Source organism: Cuculus canorus, chromosome 3 (assembly GCF_017976375.1).
Source record: "Cuculus canorus isolate bCucCan1 chromosome 3, bCucCan1.pri, whole genome shotgun sequence".
NCBI lineage: Eukaryota > Metazoa > Chordata > Aves > Cuculiformes > Cuculidae > Cuculus > Cuculus canorus.
This window is the reverse complement of record NC_071403.1, coordinates 119,647,953-119,666,424: the sequence shown is the minus strand read 5'-3', so window position 1 is coordinate 119,666,424 and position 18,472 is coordinate 119,647,953. Positions and strand designations below refer to the sequence as shown.

The 18,472-nt window shown below is 41.9% G+C and overlaps 1 protein-coding gene across 2 annotated transcripts in view; it reads right to left on the bottom strand.

The window, feature by feature from the left end:
- Positions 1-18,472, bottom strand: part of PTCHD4 (patched domain containing 4) — an 86,409-nt gene that overhangs the window by 44,497 nt on the left and 23,440 nt on the right. For both annotated transcript variants that reach the window (XM_009558442.2, XM_054062746.1), the window contains exon 2: positions 15,534-16,014. In XM_009558442.2, the coding sequence (XP_009556737.2) occupies positions 15,534-16,014 (481 nt within the window). The remainder of the gene's footprint in view (positions 1-15,533; positions 16,015-18,472) is intronic.

Genomic DNA, 18,472 nt, shown 5'->3' with positions numbered 1-18,472 from the left:
GGGGAAAATGTTATGGTCACATACCAAAACATCATAACCTATAATTTCTGCATCAAAATCACAGTTTTTGAGGGATACTCTGTACACTAAAAAACACGGTCTTGGTCTGAAAGATTGTAGTCCATCAAACCCTGAAAAATTGTCCCAGTGGTTAATTGCTTTCACTGTAAAATAATTGCACCTTTATTCTGGTAACAAGTGGTTTAACTGCGGCTTCCAGACACTGAATCTTGCTATGTCATCTCCACCTGCCCTACACTGCCTGCTGTTGAAAACAACGTGAACATCATATTCCTCCCAGCAAAGGCGTCCAGTTTTGCGGTCTAAGTTTGAGGCACTCAAGGAAGGGCTCAACAATGTCATAGACATTCCGCTTACATGATCGGCGTTTACATTTTATCAGTTGAATCCCACCCAAGATGCCAGTTAGCATCTCCCTACAGCTGCTCACCCAGCTGATGTCACCTTCCTATTCTTTCTCCAAGACACATTTGCAATTTCATCTTCCCATGTTAACAACAGCAGCACACTTGGAATTTATATTCGATGCATTATCTACGGTGGTGTCATTGTTTTCGCTTTCGGGGATGCAATTCCTCATCTAGCAAATGGGAATACGTTCTTTGTTTCTAGATGCAATCTAGCACTTAACCGTGATGAAGCACATGTTGACAAAATGCGCTTCCCTGATGATGTGCTTGGGCTGCATTTTCATTATTTTTATCTGCCAAACCTTGCATTATCTGAGAATTTTACTTCTATTGATTTCTTTTTCACTCCAGAACATGAGGAAAACTGTTGAACAGCAGAGATGAAATTCTTTTTGGCCTGATTATTTATGACTTCCCAGAAGGAAGAGTTTACATTTACAGATTAATATTTTGTTATTATATTTAATATAAGCTCCAGTGATTTAATGTAGTACAAATACAAGCATATATCAAAATATCGTGCAGGAGTAAATCATTTTACCATTTTCTGAATATACTACACCAGCACAGTTTCTTTTCTTGTGTAAACTTGGAGACTAATTTTTAAAAAATCAGATTTATCTTATAAGAACTATTTTCCATGATATCATGGAAATAATGATTGCACCATTTTAAAAGCCTGTTTAAATATTATATTTACTATTTTTTTCCGGAAAAAATATTTGATCTAGAATGTTAAAGCACCTGTTGCCATTACATTTAACATTAAGATTTTAGAAGATAAAATTAAAATAATAGAATCTTTAGGTTGGCAAAGACCTTAGAGACCATCAGCTGAAACTGTACCTATGCACTACTAAACCACGTCCCCAAGCACCTCATCTACCTGCCTTTTAAACGCCCCCAGGGATGGGGACGCAGCCACCACCCTGGGAAAGCTCTGCCAGTGCTTGAGAACCATCTCTATGAAGAAATCGTTCCTAATGTCCAATCTTTCCCTCTTGTCCTGTCCCCTGTTGGGAGAAGAGACCAACATCCACATCTGCAACCTCCTTTCAGGCAGTTGTAGAGAGCAATAAGGTCTCCCCTCAGCCTCCTCTTCTCCAGGCTAAACAACCCCAGCTCTCTCAGCCGCTCCTCGTAAGCCTTGTTCTCCAGCCCCCTCACCAGTTTCCTTGCTCTTCTCTGGACACGCTCCAGGACCCCAATGTCATTCTTATAGTGAGGGGGAAGTTGTTGGAACTTTTTTACTTAAATCTAAAACGTACTATTTTCTTTCCTCCCCGTATACGATTTAAAAGCAAAAGGAACTCCTCGAAGTTTTCCTTTTTCCTTAATTTCCTTTTTCCCATAGGAAAAATAAAAGAGAAATGAGGGTTTAGATTGGAAAGTAAAGAATTTGAAGATTATGAAAACTAAGAACAGTTATAACTTCTTTTTTTTTCCAAGAATTAAAAAGCTTCCTACACTTGAAGCAATGAAATAATTTTTGACAGTTTATTTTCAAATAAATTTATGAAAAATAACTGTCTAACTTTGCTAATTTTTGGTAACACTTGAGTAGAAAACTTCAAGGTACTTGAATGCATCCAGAGAAGAGCAGCAAAGCTGGTGAAAGGGCTGCAAGGCATGTCTGGTGAGGAGCTGCTGAGAACCCTGGCCTTGTCCAGTGTGGAGAACAGGAGGCTGAGGGTTAACGTTATTGCTCTCAACAGCTTGTGAGACGGAGGAGAAGAAGTAGAGAAGGAGATACTGATCTCTTCTCCTCTGTACCCAGTGACAGGATGTGTGGGAATCACAGAATCACAGAATCACAGAATCACAAGGTTGGAAAGGACCCATTGGATCATCGAGTCCAACCATTCCTAACACTCCCTAAACCATGTCCCTCAGCACTTCATCCACCCGTTCCTTAAACACCTCCAGTGAAGGCGACTCGACCCCCTCCCTGGGCAGCTGTTCCAGTGCCCGATGACTCTTACTGTGAAGAATTTTTTTCTGATATCCAACCTGAACCTCCCCTGGCGGAGCTTCAGTCCATTCCCTCTTGTCCTGTCCTCTGTCACTTGGGAGAAGAGCCCAGCTCCCTCCTCTCCACAACCTCCTTTCAGGTAGTTGTAGAGAGTAATAAGGTCTCCACTCAGCCTCCTCTTCTCCAGGCTAAACAACCCCAGCTCTCTCAGCCGCTCCTCATAAGACTTGTTCTCCAGCCCCCTCACCAGCTTTGTTGCTCTTCTCTGGACACGCTCCAGAGCCTCAACATCCTTCTTGTGGAATGGCTCAAAGCTGTGTTGGTGGAGGTTTACACCAGCCATTAGGAAGCATTTCTTCAGCAAGAGGATGGTCAAAGGTTGGAACAGGCTTCCTAGAGAGGTTGATGCCCAAACCTGTCAGTATTTAAGAGGTATTTGGACAATGCTCTTTATAATGTGCTTTAACTTGGTAGGCCCTGAATTGCTCAGGTGCTTGGGACTGGGTGATTGTTGTTGGTCCCTTCTAGCTGAAAATATTCTGTCCTGTCCTATCCTAATTCTAATTCTAATTCTCTGAGGACACTTTGAAATGTAAAACTCAAATTCTTGGGAGGGTCCGAAAACAACGGAAGAATGTTTTTAACTGTTAGTTGGCTCCCACCCTCCCCCATCAATCAAGAGTGGATAAAGCTCATAACTCTCATAACAACAACCAGAGTCAATTTGGATTTTCCGACTACAGACATAAACAGAGGTTACAAAATCTAACCAAGGTCTTTGAGAGATTTGAGCAATATACTTGTGGCAATGTTCAATGATGCCTTTGGCTACCTAGCAACCAGCAATCAAGTGTTACTTGGACTATAACAATTGAGATTCCAGCTACATTTCCAGATTATAGTCACAGTTTGTCTATTGTTTTGTGAATTTCCTTTTCTTTTTAAGGAACTCTGAGAGTGAAATCGATATTTCTCGGTACAACGTAGGATACCAAAACTTGTGTATGAGCTGGGTGCTATGGCTTTGATCAGATTTCTCTTTCCCTAAACTATAAATTCTTCAGGCTAGTAGGTTTTTTCTTGATGAAGTGGATATTCCTACAAGTGTTTGTGTTTGGCTTTTCAAGGAATTTTCAGAGAATTTGAGTTCCAGTTGACATTAAAAGGGAATCTAGTGTGACCAAAGCAATATAGGGTAGCTTCATATGAGAGATGTTTAAACAGATAGGAACTCATCAGCCTTATGGAGGAGACAATTAAAATATCAGCAATGATACAGGGAAGTGATAACTGATGATACAGTTATGACGATCTCAGAGAGGTACCTGTTGGCACAATATGAACATAAACTGAACTGGTGGATGCTACAAGTTTACCTGGGGGAAAAAAAAAACAAATTAACATAATCTTAGAAGAAAAATCTATTGAGATCTGCTAAGTGCAGAGACATTATCCACGGCTCCCTGAACCAGCAGGATAATCTAGGAGCTGTAGGCTTGCCCTATCCTATTATTCTTTCCAAGATGTCTGTTACCAGGCGCTGCCACAGATAGGGTGTTCAATTAGATGAAACCTTGGCCTGACCTGCTAGAGTCATTCTTAGATTCTCTGTCCAAATGAGAAGAGAAATTGCCCTCAACTTTGGAATAGATGCCCAAATTTTAAAAAATTAAAGTTAGCTGATACGATAGTTTCCTACAGAACTTCAGATCTAAGATATCCTAAGACGAAGACTTAACAGTCATAAGGAGTTCATTCAATGACCTAAAGTTTCCTTTGAATTTCACTCATTACTTAATATATCAAACTCAACAGAGGGGTGAATTTATCATCCTGAAACATATTGCTTTTGTTTCGTCATGTAAAGTCAAATTATTTTTCTCCATGAGACACAAAAGATTACTCCTAACAACTTCATCTTAAATTTCTAAGAGACCTCCAATGTCACACGTGTGTTCCATTTTCCTATTCAAGTTATCGGTGGGTCAGTGACAGGTTTACACACACTTTTAAGGGAAAAGTCTTGGAAGAACCTGATCTAAGGGTAAAAAAGAACTTCTCTATTTTTCAAGTTTTGTGATGCTTTCACCTTTCCATACAAATGCCGAGTTAAACAATCCTCCCTAAAATTTAAAAACCTTGCAATGTGTTCTGTTAAGAGACAAAAAGTGGGACAATTTTGTCACTGACTAATGAAACTAAAAGTATCCCATCTTCTAAAATAAACATTGAATACGTTCCATGGAAAATCTATCAACACCTAAACCAGAAAGCTCCCTAAGGAATGCATTGTTTGATGGGTGTTTTGCAACTGCTGTGACAAGTCCGAGGGAAGTGGTATGCAAATGTGACAGGGTCGGGTAAAAGATGTCACAAAAGACAAACAAAGGTTTTCTGGAGCACTGACAACATTCCTGCAGTTTAAAAGCTGACAAAGTATTTTTTCCAATAACAAAGCTCTCAAGTGGAGGAGGTTTGATGATTTCATTGCTATGAAAGCTGAATCATGACTGTTTACCACTTATACAATTTTTTTACTTTTCTTTTATTTATAAGAAAAATGCAATGACATTTTTGCCTTGTTTTGTCCAATGTTCTATGCTTGTGTATGCATTTGGGTTTGTTTGTCCGTCCTTGATCACCAAGTACTTCTGTTCCTACTGAACAACTAAAAAAATTGTGGCAGAGCAGAAGGGATTTCAATCTTAATAAATTTCTACACCCTTTTTTTTTTAAATAGTCCATAAAGACACTCTATTAATTTCCCCTCAGGGAAAGAATAAGTATATTAGAGGTCAAAATGCATTTAAAAGGCATCTCTTGAGACTTGCTTCATTAGCCGCCTCGTTCAAAGCTTGACTTCAAATAACCGAAGAAAGAGGTAGAACATCTGTGGCTATGATTCGTAAAGCCTTCTCTGCCTCCATGTCCTACCAAGGTTATTCATTTAGAAGCAGACTAACCACATGACAAAGTTCTTGCTGTTTCTTGGCTCTGATGGGAGACGCACTTGGGAGTCCATGCAAGGGACTACAAAAAGCCCTGAGCTGTACTTTTGCAGAGCGCTGAGCACTGGGTTAGTCCAGCAGCTGACTGGCAGTGTGATGGGAGGGATGATTGCACTGGAGATTTTTGGCCTAATGTATTCAGCTCAAGTATAGCCCCAACACTGCACTTTCTGGTGAGGCTTTCAGCAGTGTTAGCATCTCTCCTCTGGGGTCTTCCTCTGTTTCAGCTGCTCCTATGAGATTGTTTATTCGAAGGGGTTTTGGGTTTGCTCTTTGCATAGTTTCTTTTTGCTGTGGTATCTACTGTAAACCCAAACAGCCTTTTTGTTCCCAGGGCTCTCAGTCTAGTTTTAGAAGGTTTAAATTGCCTTAACTGAAAACTTTCTGCTAAACTGTCTTGAGTTACTGTAGAAGGACAAAAGGTTTCACTGCTTTGCACTCAGTATGCAGAACGCCTCTCTGCCTTCCTCTTCTGCAACTCATAGTGTCCCTGGAGGATAATAATTTCTCAACAGAAATAGTAAAATTATCAACTAGAAAATTAAAGAAATGCAGAAAATTTCACCTGCTAGAGTCTCACGGGGTGTGCAGCACTCTGCAGTGTGGTCCCCTTTGTAAAGCAACGCAAGTGCTCCCTGTAGTAGATTATACCTCACTGATTATACCTCTAGTGGATTATACTTCTGGTTTCTGAATTTCTGTAAAGTTTGCAAAATGATACAGTACTAATTGGTCTGATGGCTGTGCTAGCAAAATAGTTTTCTCCACAGAATCACAGAATCACAGAATCACAAGGTTGGAAAGGACCCATTGGATCATCGAGTCCAACCGTTCCTAACACTCCCTAAACCATGTCCCTAACCACTTCATCCACCCGTTCCTTAAACACCTCCAGGGAAGGCGACTCGACCCCCTCCCTGGGCAGCTGTTCCAGTGCCCGATGACTCTTACTGTGAAGAATTTTTTTCTGATATCCAACCTGAACCTCCCCTGACGGAGCTTCAGGCCATTCCCTCTTGTCCTGTCCCCTGTCACTAGGGAGAAGAGGCCAGCTCCCTCCTCTCAGGAGGAGAGCTTCACGTGCACCCTTCCACGTGCAGGGTATCAAGAGCAGTGGAGTTCAGAACATCAGGAAAAGCTTCAGCATCTAAAATTTGTGTGGCAGATTTGCATATGAACATGGGTTGGGATGTATACGTAAGGCATGTCTCAGTGTCTTATCAGGCTGTAAAGAAATGTTTTTCTTCCTTGGACTTTTAGAGTATGAGCAAAAAAATGCCTACTTCTGAAATACTACAGATCACTGCAGGAAATGACAATGACAACGTGCCAAGGTGCAGTTACGTATTCTCAGGGAACACAGAATGACTTTAGAGATTGCTGAGCCATTGCATTCACCAGTGAAATATAGTCCCGTCTGGGTGAAAAACAGCAGCTGCTTAGCAGAGCACCACCTGCACAGCGCTGAGAGCCAGGCAGCGCTCTCCAAGGCTGTACCTAACTTGCACGGCAGGGGGAATTCGAAGAAGATAGAAATGCAATTATCCACACTGAAATTCAGCCAAGACACCGAGGACAGCATGCTCGCTCTTGCAGAACAAAAATTAAAGAGCATCTTTAGCGATCCAAATCTGCAAAGATCTGGAGTTTTCATCTCGTTCCGTTGGTGGTACCAACTTGCAGCCCTGTGCCTACATCTATTGCCGGTGCGGCTCCAACTACCACTTTGAGCATCCAAAAGAGCATCCTCATCCCGCAGGCAGACAAGCGTGGATGAAACACGACCTACTTCGCCCCACTCAGCAGGACTAACACATGGAAAGTCACAGCTGTAGTACCTGAGTAAACCTTATCTGGAGGCCAGTAGAGCAGAGTTATGCTCATGACGTGAAAGACACACGTTGAAATACATGGGCTGCTGCTATAATTTGTCACCCATTGCAGAGCAGTGAGCGTGGAGCCAGCGTGGCTTCAGCACGTTGTGTGTTACCGCAGGCAGTTATCTCATCAGAGGCGAGAAGCTGCTTCATAGGAAAGAAATGGAGTGAAAAAATGAATTGGAAATGGAAGGATAATACTGAATTATTAAAATCTCAAATGGTTAGTGGTTGCACAAAGGAGGACGGATAAATTATACAATATCCAGTGAGGTCTTTTTAGTTGGTTCTGTATTTGCAATAGACTCTTTAAGCTTTTAATTCTACGCAAAGTTTTTGACATTGCAGATGCATATAGCAGATAAATACTGATTTAGAACATTTGGCAAATGGTCTATTGAGCTCTGTATCCTTTTTCTAGCTCTTCAGAGGAAAATTATCAGAGAGAAAGAGGGCAGCCATGGGAAAATTCCTTCATAAGTGAAATTTCTTTGTGCCCATTTTTGAACTGGGCTTTTGAACGTAGTCATTAATTTTTATACTTCTTCCTTACTATTATGTTTTAGTGTTGCAATGCTATTTAAAATAATTAAGATATTTTAGCTAGCTACGTAAAAATACAAACCTTTCTGAATGAGGCTGAATTTTGAGTCACAAGCATATCTCACAACAGTGAGTTCCAGTTCTAGGGGCTATTTGCACATAAAATGTATTCCAGGAGAAAGTAAATGCATTTGCTGTGTCTCATTTCTGCTTGAAAAACAGAGGCACAAGTTTGGATTTCCCTACAGATGAACAAGGTACCTAAGGAGAGCAGACAGTGTGCTTGACAGAGCATAGGATCGGTCAGTCTATGCTTCCTGAGGTAGTGGAGCCGTCTTTCCTGCCCAGCAGAAAAGAAAGGACAATGCAAGATTGCATTTTCCCACCACACACCAAAAAGCACAGAACACATCCTCAGCCCATCCCACATCTGCTCTTTCCTGCAGATCCACAGCGCTCCAGCAGAGACCAGAAGTCATCATCAATCTTCCCATATGGATGGAGCTCACAGCAAAGCCTGAGCTACAGTAAAATATCTGCAGAAAAAAAAGATCTGGTAGGAAATTATATCTAAGCAGAAGTATGCACAGATATAGATACTGTGAAAAATTACACTCCGCAGTCAAGCCAGACAGATTCTGAAGTTAAAGGCATAAACTGCAGCAGTGAAAATATTAAGAAATACCTTTATAAATGTATGGCTGTTTAAGCACTGGAACGAGCTGTCGAGGCAGGTTATGGAATTGGTAGCAATGGTGCTATTCAAGGCTGGATTTGACATTGCCCTATTAGGGATGATATACGTGGAGCTAAATCATTTCTGCCATGATGCAACTCCTTTCCAGCCCAAATGAGCCAAATGTTAACGTGATGTGCATCTATACATACTAAGTACAGGGAATGAAACTCCTGCTCAATGAGATCAACACACCGAAAAGGTGCATCCAATAAAGAACCTTAAATTACCGAGTCATGAGAATGAGCATTGCCATGAAAGGGCGGAAAAATGAAAGCAAGAGGTGTTCAGGCAAATGCATGAGGCATCTGAAAAGGAAACATTCCTCACTATCTCAACAGAATTTGTGTATTGATTAAGAGTACTAAACACACATTTTCAAGTGCAAAATAAAACCATTCCTTTTAGCCTTTAACTTTTTAGCCAAAAACATGTTCTCTTATCAAACCACTTTTTTCAAAGGAGAGTAGAAATGCTTGCAGCAAATTGGAAGCAGCTGAAATGATAACTGCCAGTCTATTAGCTGCCGATGGAGAGCTGAGGAAGTTGTTTTAATAATAACAATAATAACAACAACACAACTGTATTTGAAGGCTTCACATTGGACAAATGGGTAAACTGAGCACCCAGCAGAGTCAGGAGGAAGAATTTAGCTGGCTGTTCTCAAGCAACAAATCCAACCAATGTCTTTTCTATTTGCTCTGTCTTTATGGAGGATCTGGTAGTGATGGTCTACGCTTGGGTTATGGTCCAAGATTGAAAGCTTCAACCAGCAGACCTGCAGACCCACCTCCTGGGGTGGAGCAATAGCAGTAAGGAATGATACTTGAGTTGTTAAGAGATCTTGCCCTACAGAAGAGGGCAAGGAAAGAAGAGCTAGAATTCAATCTATAAGGGCTTCACATCAGTCCTGTTGTTTACTTGAGGATATGATTTAGTACGGGACAGGTACAGTTGGACTTGATGATCTCAAAGGTCTTTCCCATCCTAGGGTTTCTATGATTCTATGAGTTTCTGTGAGTTTAACACACTGTCCCAGACAGACTTTCCTTTTCTGCTCAAAATCTAGGAAACATCATTTTGGGGAGGTTATCCTTTCCTGGAGAAATGAGAAAACCCCCCATCCTCTGCAACTGGGAACAGACTTACTAAGGAGTACACCAGCTTACGGAGAAAAGAACCTTACAGATACAGAAAATGTCTAAATCTATTCATACAATTCTATGCTATGTGCCCATCCAAACAGGTAATTTTAAACAACTATAAAATATTTAAACACTTTTGTATCTTTCTGTATCTTTTTTCTCCTGAGGCTTTATGGATCATTAGGGGTTTTTTGTTATTCCCATTTCCTACTGTAAAAGTCAATAATTACATTTTCTAGTTAAGGACAAGGTATTTCCAAATCCTTGATGATCTGCTGAGTGGGTGGGGACATGAACAGCCGTGATACCTAAAATGAGAGGTTCACTATATTTCGAAGGCATGGAGTGGTGGTGGTTTATGCCAGTAGGTCTCCTTGCTCTGAAGGGTCACTCTCTTGCTCCTTAAGCAGATGATCATATAACAGGAAATTCATAAGGGATTTACTTTACTGCTGAATCAAAAGGACAAAACAGAAGTCAGAGTCTTGAAATATTTCTAAGTTGCAGCTGTAGTCAGAAAGTCCATTGCTTGAATAAAAGCTTAGCAATACTGTAATACTTCATGTGCAGGTAAACCAGCACGCACTTTAGCACTCGCATTTGTCTTCCAAGGCTTAACAAAAATAATTTCCTCATCTGCACAAGGACATTTTTACTGCAATTTCCCACAGCTCTACCACTAATGGTAATACTGTGACACCTCAAATTTACTTAAAGGTGACCACCAGCTATTATTTTAACAACTGCCATCTAAGAGAGGTTAGATGGTTTCTGTCTAAAATGCTAATTACCGCCTGGAGTCTGGTCCGCTTTTGCCTTGCTTCCTCCTCCTATTTGAACGGCTCAGGGGAAGAAATAACTGGGAATTTTAACAGAAAAGTCTGCACTGTAGGTCTGCACTCTGCCTTCCTTGGAATCATAGAACGGTTTGGGTTGGAAGGGACCTTAAAGATCATCCAGTCCCACCTCCTGCCATGGGCAGGGACACCTCCCACTGGCCCAGGCTGCTCCAAGCCCCATCCAACCTGGCCTGGAACCCCTCCAGGGATGGGGCAGCCACAGCTTCCCTGGGCAACCTGGGCCAGGGCCTCCCCAACCCTCACAGGAAAAATTTTCTTCCTGATATCTAACCTAAATCTCCCCTCTTTCAGCTTAAAACCATTCTCCCTCATCCTAGCCCCACATTCCCTGACAAAGAGCCATCTTGCACTCTTACATCAAGCATGGGTTCTCTGCTGGAAACAGGTAGCCTATTGCTTCCTAATGTTTTTCTGTCTCTTTACTACACCACTACTAACAGTACTGCTATTGGTAGTAGTAGTAATAATATTGCAATGTGTTACAGGACATCCATTGAACTTCATGTTCTCTAAAGACTCAACGAAATAGTCACTCCCATGAAGATCTTATGGTCACCACGGTCTGGACTTACAAAGGACCAAAAATATTTCTTACATCTACTGTGAATTCTGAATTCTAACTTTATAATACAAAAAGCATAATTACATTCTAATTATATTGTACTTACATTATCAACCTAAGATTTCCACTAATCCATATAATGAAGTACTTAATGGACTAGCCAAAAATAATTAGTGTAAAATGACGTAATTAATACACCTGCATTTAAAAATATACAGTCAGATCCTTAGCTCAGTTAAATCATTATGTCTCTGATGATATCAGTCTGGTTTGTGCATTAATAAGCAAATCATGGGAGCAATAACGTCTCAATTATGTAGTTAACCTTCTGGTTATATTAATTAGTGACGATTAGGCATGGGAAACTGTAATTATGTCACGTACATAACATGCCTTTGAAATTGCATCGTGAATCCAAACATAAAAGGCAGATGTGAACATCTAACTGGGTCCGTTTCTGACATCTAGAACAAATCTGAAACTCAATGATTTGACCCTCTATCTCCTATCTGTAACATATCCAGTGATCATAGCTCTGCTGGTGTCAAACTTGCAGAAGAAACTCAAGTTTGTATTTGCCCCAGAAGAGAAATGCAAGATAGAACAGTCCCATATTCTGATTTCACATGGTGGTTACTAAAATCCAACTTAAAAAGAAGAGAGAGACCTCCCCCGTCTGGGTCCATTTCTGTTCCTAAAGGAGGAAGCTCTGAATCTAAAGAAGTACCTTTTTTCTAAGTCACCACATTTGTCTGAGGTATGAACAGCTAAAAATCAGCCCCTCTTGCTCCTGTTGGCAGGAGATGACGGCAACCAGAGCATTATTTGCACAGGACCTTTCTGAAGGGTTGCTCCCCACTAACTCCAAAAACACAGTGGTAAACACTATACGGGAGCAACCGGTTTTTATGAGGCAACTGTCTGAGAAGATTATAGTGTTGGGAAGAAGGAGTCAGAACAAGTAGGACTTTCCACCACTGTCCTCATGCCTAGCTTAGGACTGAAGTTTCTCACCTTCAAGGATGAAGAAACACCAGCTTGAGCTAACACTCTTCTCCCAATACACCAGATATGCTTTTTTTTCCCAGCACCCATTCCCTCAGAGCAGGACTACAGTAAATAGTTAATGTCGTTAAGTCGTTAACATTAATAGTTAATGTTGTTAAGGTCGTTCAGTCCAAATATAGAAAAATATTAAACATTTCACTTTTAGACAGGCTTCTATCACCTACTGAATCCCACAGAAGCTCTGCACTGGAATAGGAATTATGGACCTAAACATTTGTACCAGTCCAGGGTTATTCCTGTCATTCAGATGGTGACATCCTGCCACCTCTGCAGGAAAAAGGACAAGCGCAGAAGAACACAGAATTTCCATTAAAATGAATCCTTTGAAAAGTGAATGTCAGAAGAAGCTGTATATTTTTAACCAAATAAATATAATTTTAAATGGTTATAAATTTTGTGAGTGTCAGGTTAAATCATTCCAAAGTTGGGAGCTGCTAGAATTAAGGTTGCCCGTGTATTCTGCATAGCGTTGCGCTTGCAGACCCTTTGTGGCTATTCTTGCCTGGTTTTTTTGCCTTTATTTTTTAAAGCTAAAGAACTTGACTTTGGAAGGCTAACTTCCAAATCTGTCTTTCGTAATTCTGGGAACCTCCACTTTGTATGCTTTCTCAATTAGAAGCACAGAAGTGTTCTTGGAAGTATTGTTTGCCTTTTCCCATGCCAGCAGAGAGGGGCATTGGCTCAACATGGGCCACAGTTGTGTATTGCCCCACAGAATGAACAGCCCCGGGGGCTTCAGTGGGTCTCTTCCTAGGTGTCAGGTCACTCGCCAAAACACCCTACCCTGTGAAGACTGTAGGTCTGCGAGGCCCTGGGCGTGTTATGGACAGAGCAAGGTGTTATTAACTGGCACTATCGTTTAAGGGGCTTAAGGAATGTGGCACTTTGGAGGATGGAACCCGGTATGACCTTGGTAAGACCTGATTCCTTTCTTTTAGTTTACCAAATCATAAATCTGTTGCCTAATATTTACCAGCAGCAGTTTCCAGGCACTGCAAGCTGTTCTTTAATGATATTTCCAATTCAGTTTGAGATTTCTGAACGAAATTTCTGTTGAAGGGTTACTTAAATGTTTTCTTTTTCAACCTGAATTTCATTCTATGTAATCCTGTACAAGCAATTCTTGCGAATACCTCACTTCAAGAGAGATGGGTTTAGGTTTTTTTTCTGCTCTTGGCAGTGGCAGTGACAGGAATGACAGCGCAAAACACAACAGAAAGTTATAAACATTACTTTTCCTCAGACAGCAAACAAACTCCTGGATTATCAAAATCCTAGATGGGAAACTGAGCCTCTCTGCTTTCAGAAACTCCACCCTTGCCTCACCCTGGGGCTGCAGGGTGTGTATAAATTGAGTACAGCGCTGCTGCCACTGCGGTTGGTGCTCCTGGCCTGTGTGGATGCTGATGCTTTTGAGGTCAGCCTGAAGATCCGCTTCACCTACAGGCATTGTTTGAGAAGTGATAAATTTGGGATCTGTCAAGCAAAGATGGGTCACTCTTCTCTACAGCTGTCTAAAATGGGACACCAGCAGAAGGATAAACAATTGAGGGAAGGTGCTTTTCATCACTTTGATGTTTTCTTGCCTTTACTTCAACTTGCTGCACAAGCAAAGCTCCTTGATATGCACCTCCTGACACCCAACAAAAAGGTGGCTGTAATCTGATAACAAGCATGAGTCTCCCTTCCCTGCTGCGATCCTTTTCTTCATCCTGCCACACAGGTCTTTATCCTAAGCCTACACCCCTCGAGCAGGTTGGGATCCACCAGTGTCACAACCTGGCATGTTCTCTGCCCCTCCTGCTGGCCTCTCCCCCTCTCGGCACTTTCTTTCCAGCAAACCTCTCACGCTGCAGAGCTGCGCACAGGTCAGACCATTGTCACAATTTAAATGCACAGATGATTGAATTAGAGGGTTTGGCACAGCTTTGTTTATCGGTATTAATGAGGCTGAACCAATCATGCAAGTCCTTGGGGTTTCTACTTTCACTCTTCCCTTTCCCTTCTGGAATCTCTACCATCCACTCCATCCCACTCCTTCCCACCTCGGGCAGCTGCTCCGGAGTTGCTGGGTGCTGGGCTGATGGGATCATGGCTCGGTCCCCTTGGTCTGTGACACAGATGCATTATCAAGAGAGAGACAAAATAGGAGGTCGGGGGGTTGGAGGATGCATACACCTACAGAAGTTTTCTTGAAAGGAAGAACAAGAAAATGTAGGGGGTTGGGGACTGGGGGTTTTGAGAAAAACGTAAGAGCTTTCTCCAAACTTTGACTCTAGATTTGCATATTTACTCATCTTTCACCGTAGCAAAGATCTGTGACAGAGTACCACAAGCATGAATGGAATAGAAGAAATTAAAAGTAGAGATACAGAGTTCTACCCACAGGTTAAGACTTTCTGCCATCAAAAAGCCAGCGCGAAGGGGGTCGGGGTCTGCACTGCCGCTGCTGAGATTTTGTATAGGGAGACAAAGCTGAGGTTCAGACTCGTGCTATGGTGAAACTCTAGATGTGACTGCACCAAACAACGCTGCCTCAGCAAGCTGCTTCGGGCACATTTCTCCCTCCCTTTCCAAAGCACCTTCCCAACAAACTCATTAACAACACAGATGCACTAATACTGCTTAGAACACAAATGAGAACAGCAGGAAGGGAAACAGTTCTTCTACCCAAAGAGCTAGGCTCTACGTCTGTTCTCCGCCTGCGCCTTCCCCTGCCCTAGCGCAACACGAAGGAAATCTCTGCAGCTGATCTGGACTTCACAAACCGAGGGATTATACACTACAGATACTGACAGGCCCCTTTGCTTACAGCCTGGTAAACACCACAACAGTAATCTCCTCTCTGAGATAAAGTCCATCAATCTTATTCTTACACCAACCTATTCCCCTCTGCCCCTCAGACAGAGTTGGAAGAGAATCCCTCCTCAGGAAGGATGCTGAAATCTTTCCTTCTGCATCACCCTCCCATTTTAACTCGCACTTTCAAGCTGGCCTCCCATCAAAGTCAGGTCAAAACACATTCATTTTCTGTGCTGAGCTGACTAGTTTTCAATAACAATTTCTCCTTCATTTTGTAACAGAGATCAATAAAACTGCCCCTCTTTCATATTGGCTGAGATTCCAGCAACGCCATTTGCTCTTTATTGTTGCTACTGCTTTGTTTTGTTTCCCTTTTTTTTTTTTTTGGCAAGGCACAGATCAATTTAACAAGATGAAAACAACTTAGACTTTCACTCAAGGTAAAATCTACACTTTATAACCCAGGATGTAATTTACAATCCTGTCATTAAGCTCTGTTAATCCTATTATTATGAAGATAAATAATTACCCATAGCGAAGAAAGGGATTCCCAACAGAGTAGAATTATATTTTCCATCAGTAATGAAAAATATCCCTGCCGCAGTGACACTGGAAATACAGATAGTGAGTACTCCCAAGAGTCCCAGGAAAGGTTTGCTACGCAGGCAGTCCTTCATGGAGCTCGAGAGGGTAGCAGTCAGGAGAATCAGCATCAGGCTCACCAAAATCTTGCCCCTGGCCAAGAGACTGGTCTGGTGGAAGTCCTTCCAGAGACTAAAGGACGCTAGTGAGTAGAGCTGCAGATCTTGGTGATCCAGCTGCATCTTGTGCATCAGTTTACAGAATTCACTCTCCCACTTCTCCCCAATGAGGTCCTGGGTGACAGAGCCATACGTTTGGAGGTAGTAAGTGATTTGGATGGCTCTGGCTGATTTGACTCTCTGGTCCTTGCTGTTTGGCACTTCCATGACCCCTCCAAGCTGGTGGCCAATAAAACTGCTCCTTCCATCCTGGGAGGGAAAGTAAAAGAGATGAGCATGTGGTTATCCTGTGCAAGATGTGATACAGTGACACTGTTTGACTCTACCTTCCTTTCACAGACATGCCAAGAGCTCGACTCAAAGGCCACTGAAGTCAACAGCAGTCGTGCCATTCACTTCTGTGGGCTTTGGGACGCATCCCTATTCCCTGCCACAGCTCTGTTCCTTACTCATTATAGACTCATTTGCAGTTCTTTGCTGCAGTTCAGGGACTTACCAGGTACTCATTGCGGTCCCAGAAGTTCAAGGACTGAAATATAGCATGCAAGCTCCTCATCTTGCAAGAAAGGATTGCTTCCCCACATATTAACTGTGACAAACAACAGCAAATCTGCAGTTATGTAAGTATGAAATGTTTGAGATGAAGATTGGTTTCTGCAAGATCTGTGATTTCCTGATACTCCGGAAAAGCTTTTAAAAAGTTGGAGTTGTACAGAAAACAAAGCCTGGTTCCTCAGTACGCAGACGTAAGCGTAGGCAGATCCAGTCTAATAGCTACTCTGGCTCTAGAATAGTACAATTAAAATCAGAGTTTTCGAATTGTTTATCTGAAATTCCATGGATTTCTATCAGTGACACAGAAATAACGATCATCTTTATACCAGGATTTGATTTTTTACATTTCAAGAATATAAACTTTACTCTGGTCTCACTTATTTCAATATATGCTAGGACATAAGAACTCCTTGACAATCAGGTGCACTTAGGATCAGCCCCCATCTGTTTACAACACCAGAACATATTTTTGTAGACTTATCTGGTCCCATTTCAGTGGGGATTGTTCCTTTTTTTCTTTTTTAATGAAGATATTGTACGAAAGCTCCTTGCTTTTTAGCCACTGGTTATTCTAGTTCTCTAGAATAACTGTGAAGTGCCCCTTCCACCACAGGAGAAGGCTACATGGATTTAGATCATACCCAGTTGCAAACTGAGGAAGATGGCTCAGTAGATTAGATAAAAATGTCCTAGCACAAGTAATCTCTTTGATCAAAAACTCTAAACCCAGGGATTAAATTTCTGTTGCACATCAGAACCCAATATTTTGCTTTTTTGGGGTGTATATAAATGGGATTGAAAGTTCTCAGATTTCTTTCCTCTTGTATTTAATAAAACCGTACAATTATCAAGCCAATTAATATATAAGAAATCTTGCAGCAGCAGGGTTGCATGAGACAATACTTTTTGCTTAGATGCTTCAGGAATGAGATGACCGACAGCCTGAAACCGGGAGATGCTCTGCCCTACACACCCGTGGAAGCAGTCAACTGCAAACGGCCAGAAGCATTTAGGGAAGACTCTTTTACCATCTATTAAATCCAGCATTAACCATTTCTAGAAACACCTGCTCTGCATGCAGGTCATTATCTGAAACTGCCAGCCCTGCTCGCAGTTATGATTCCCATAGTAATCCATGAAAAAATCCATGAAGCAAGGCACCAGGCTTTATGAAACATAGGTATCTTCCAGGATGTCTGCTCATAGAAATATCAGAAATTGAGAGACGGTGCTGAAAATGTTTTATATACTCACCTTGCTTCATCTCTGGTATGTAAAGGAGGTAATTCTCCCAGTGAGAAATTTCTGCCCATGCCTGCTTTCATGGCAGGAGCTCACGCTGTTTTCAGCATTTGCCTGCCACAGCCCAGGGAACGTGACAAAGTGCTTTTCAGAACTTCATTTTTTTCCCTATTCCCAGTTGCTATTTCCCATTGAAATAATGGCTTCTGGCAAGGCATCCTGGCACGAGCTGACGTGAAAGGTGATTTGCAGTCTAATGCCAGCTCCTCAAATCACCTGAAGCCTCACTGCAAATGTCATATAAGCAGAGACAGCTAACACAGAGGGGCAGCGGGTGTTGTTTCGGCTCCAAAAAATTCTCATCTCTGGCATTTCGTGCTAGAATCTTATTTTGATTCATTACTTCTATTTTTTTTTCCTAAGGCGGGGTCATACCTAGTGCTCACACCCTCACAAAAGGGACATTTCCAAGCTGGTAATTAAGGTTTGAGCAATGCACGCCCTGCTCACATCCAAAGCAACTTTGCAATGAAAAATCCTTTTTGGCACTGCTTTGAAATTTTAGGGAGAAATGTCATATTTCTTCAGTATATATGCAGTGTTGACATTCAAACGTTTTCAGCCACTGCAGGATGCTTTAGCAGCAGAGCTCCAAACTCAGACAATGGACCGTAAGTCAGATTTCATTGATTCACTCTGCAGCGCGCACAGCAAGGTTAAGGAAAACTTTGCGATGACCATCTGCCTTCCCCTGCAAAAAGTGCACCAAACGATGGCAGCATTTCAAAAGAGGCACCAGAGCAGGCGCAAATAAATCATGTTGTGCCGTATCTCGCATGAAACAGAAGATAACGGCTATTTGTTACATTGATGTACCATCGGGCACCCGGCTCATGTGTCAGCGAAACAG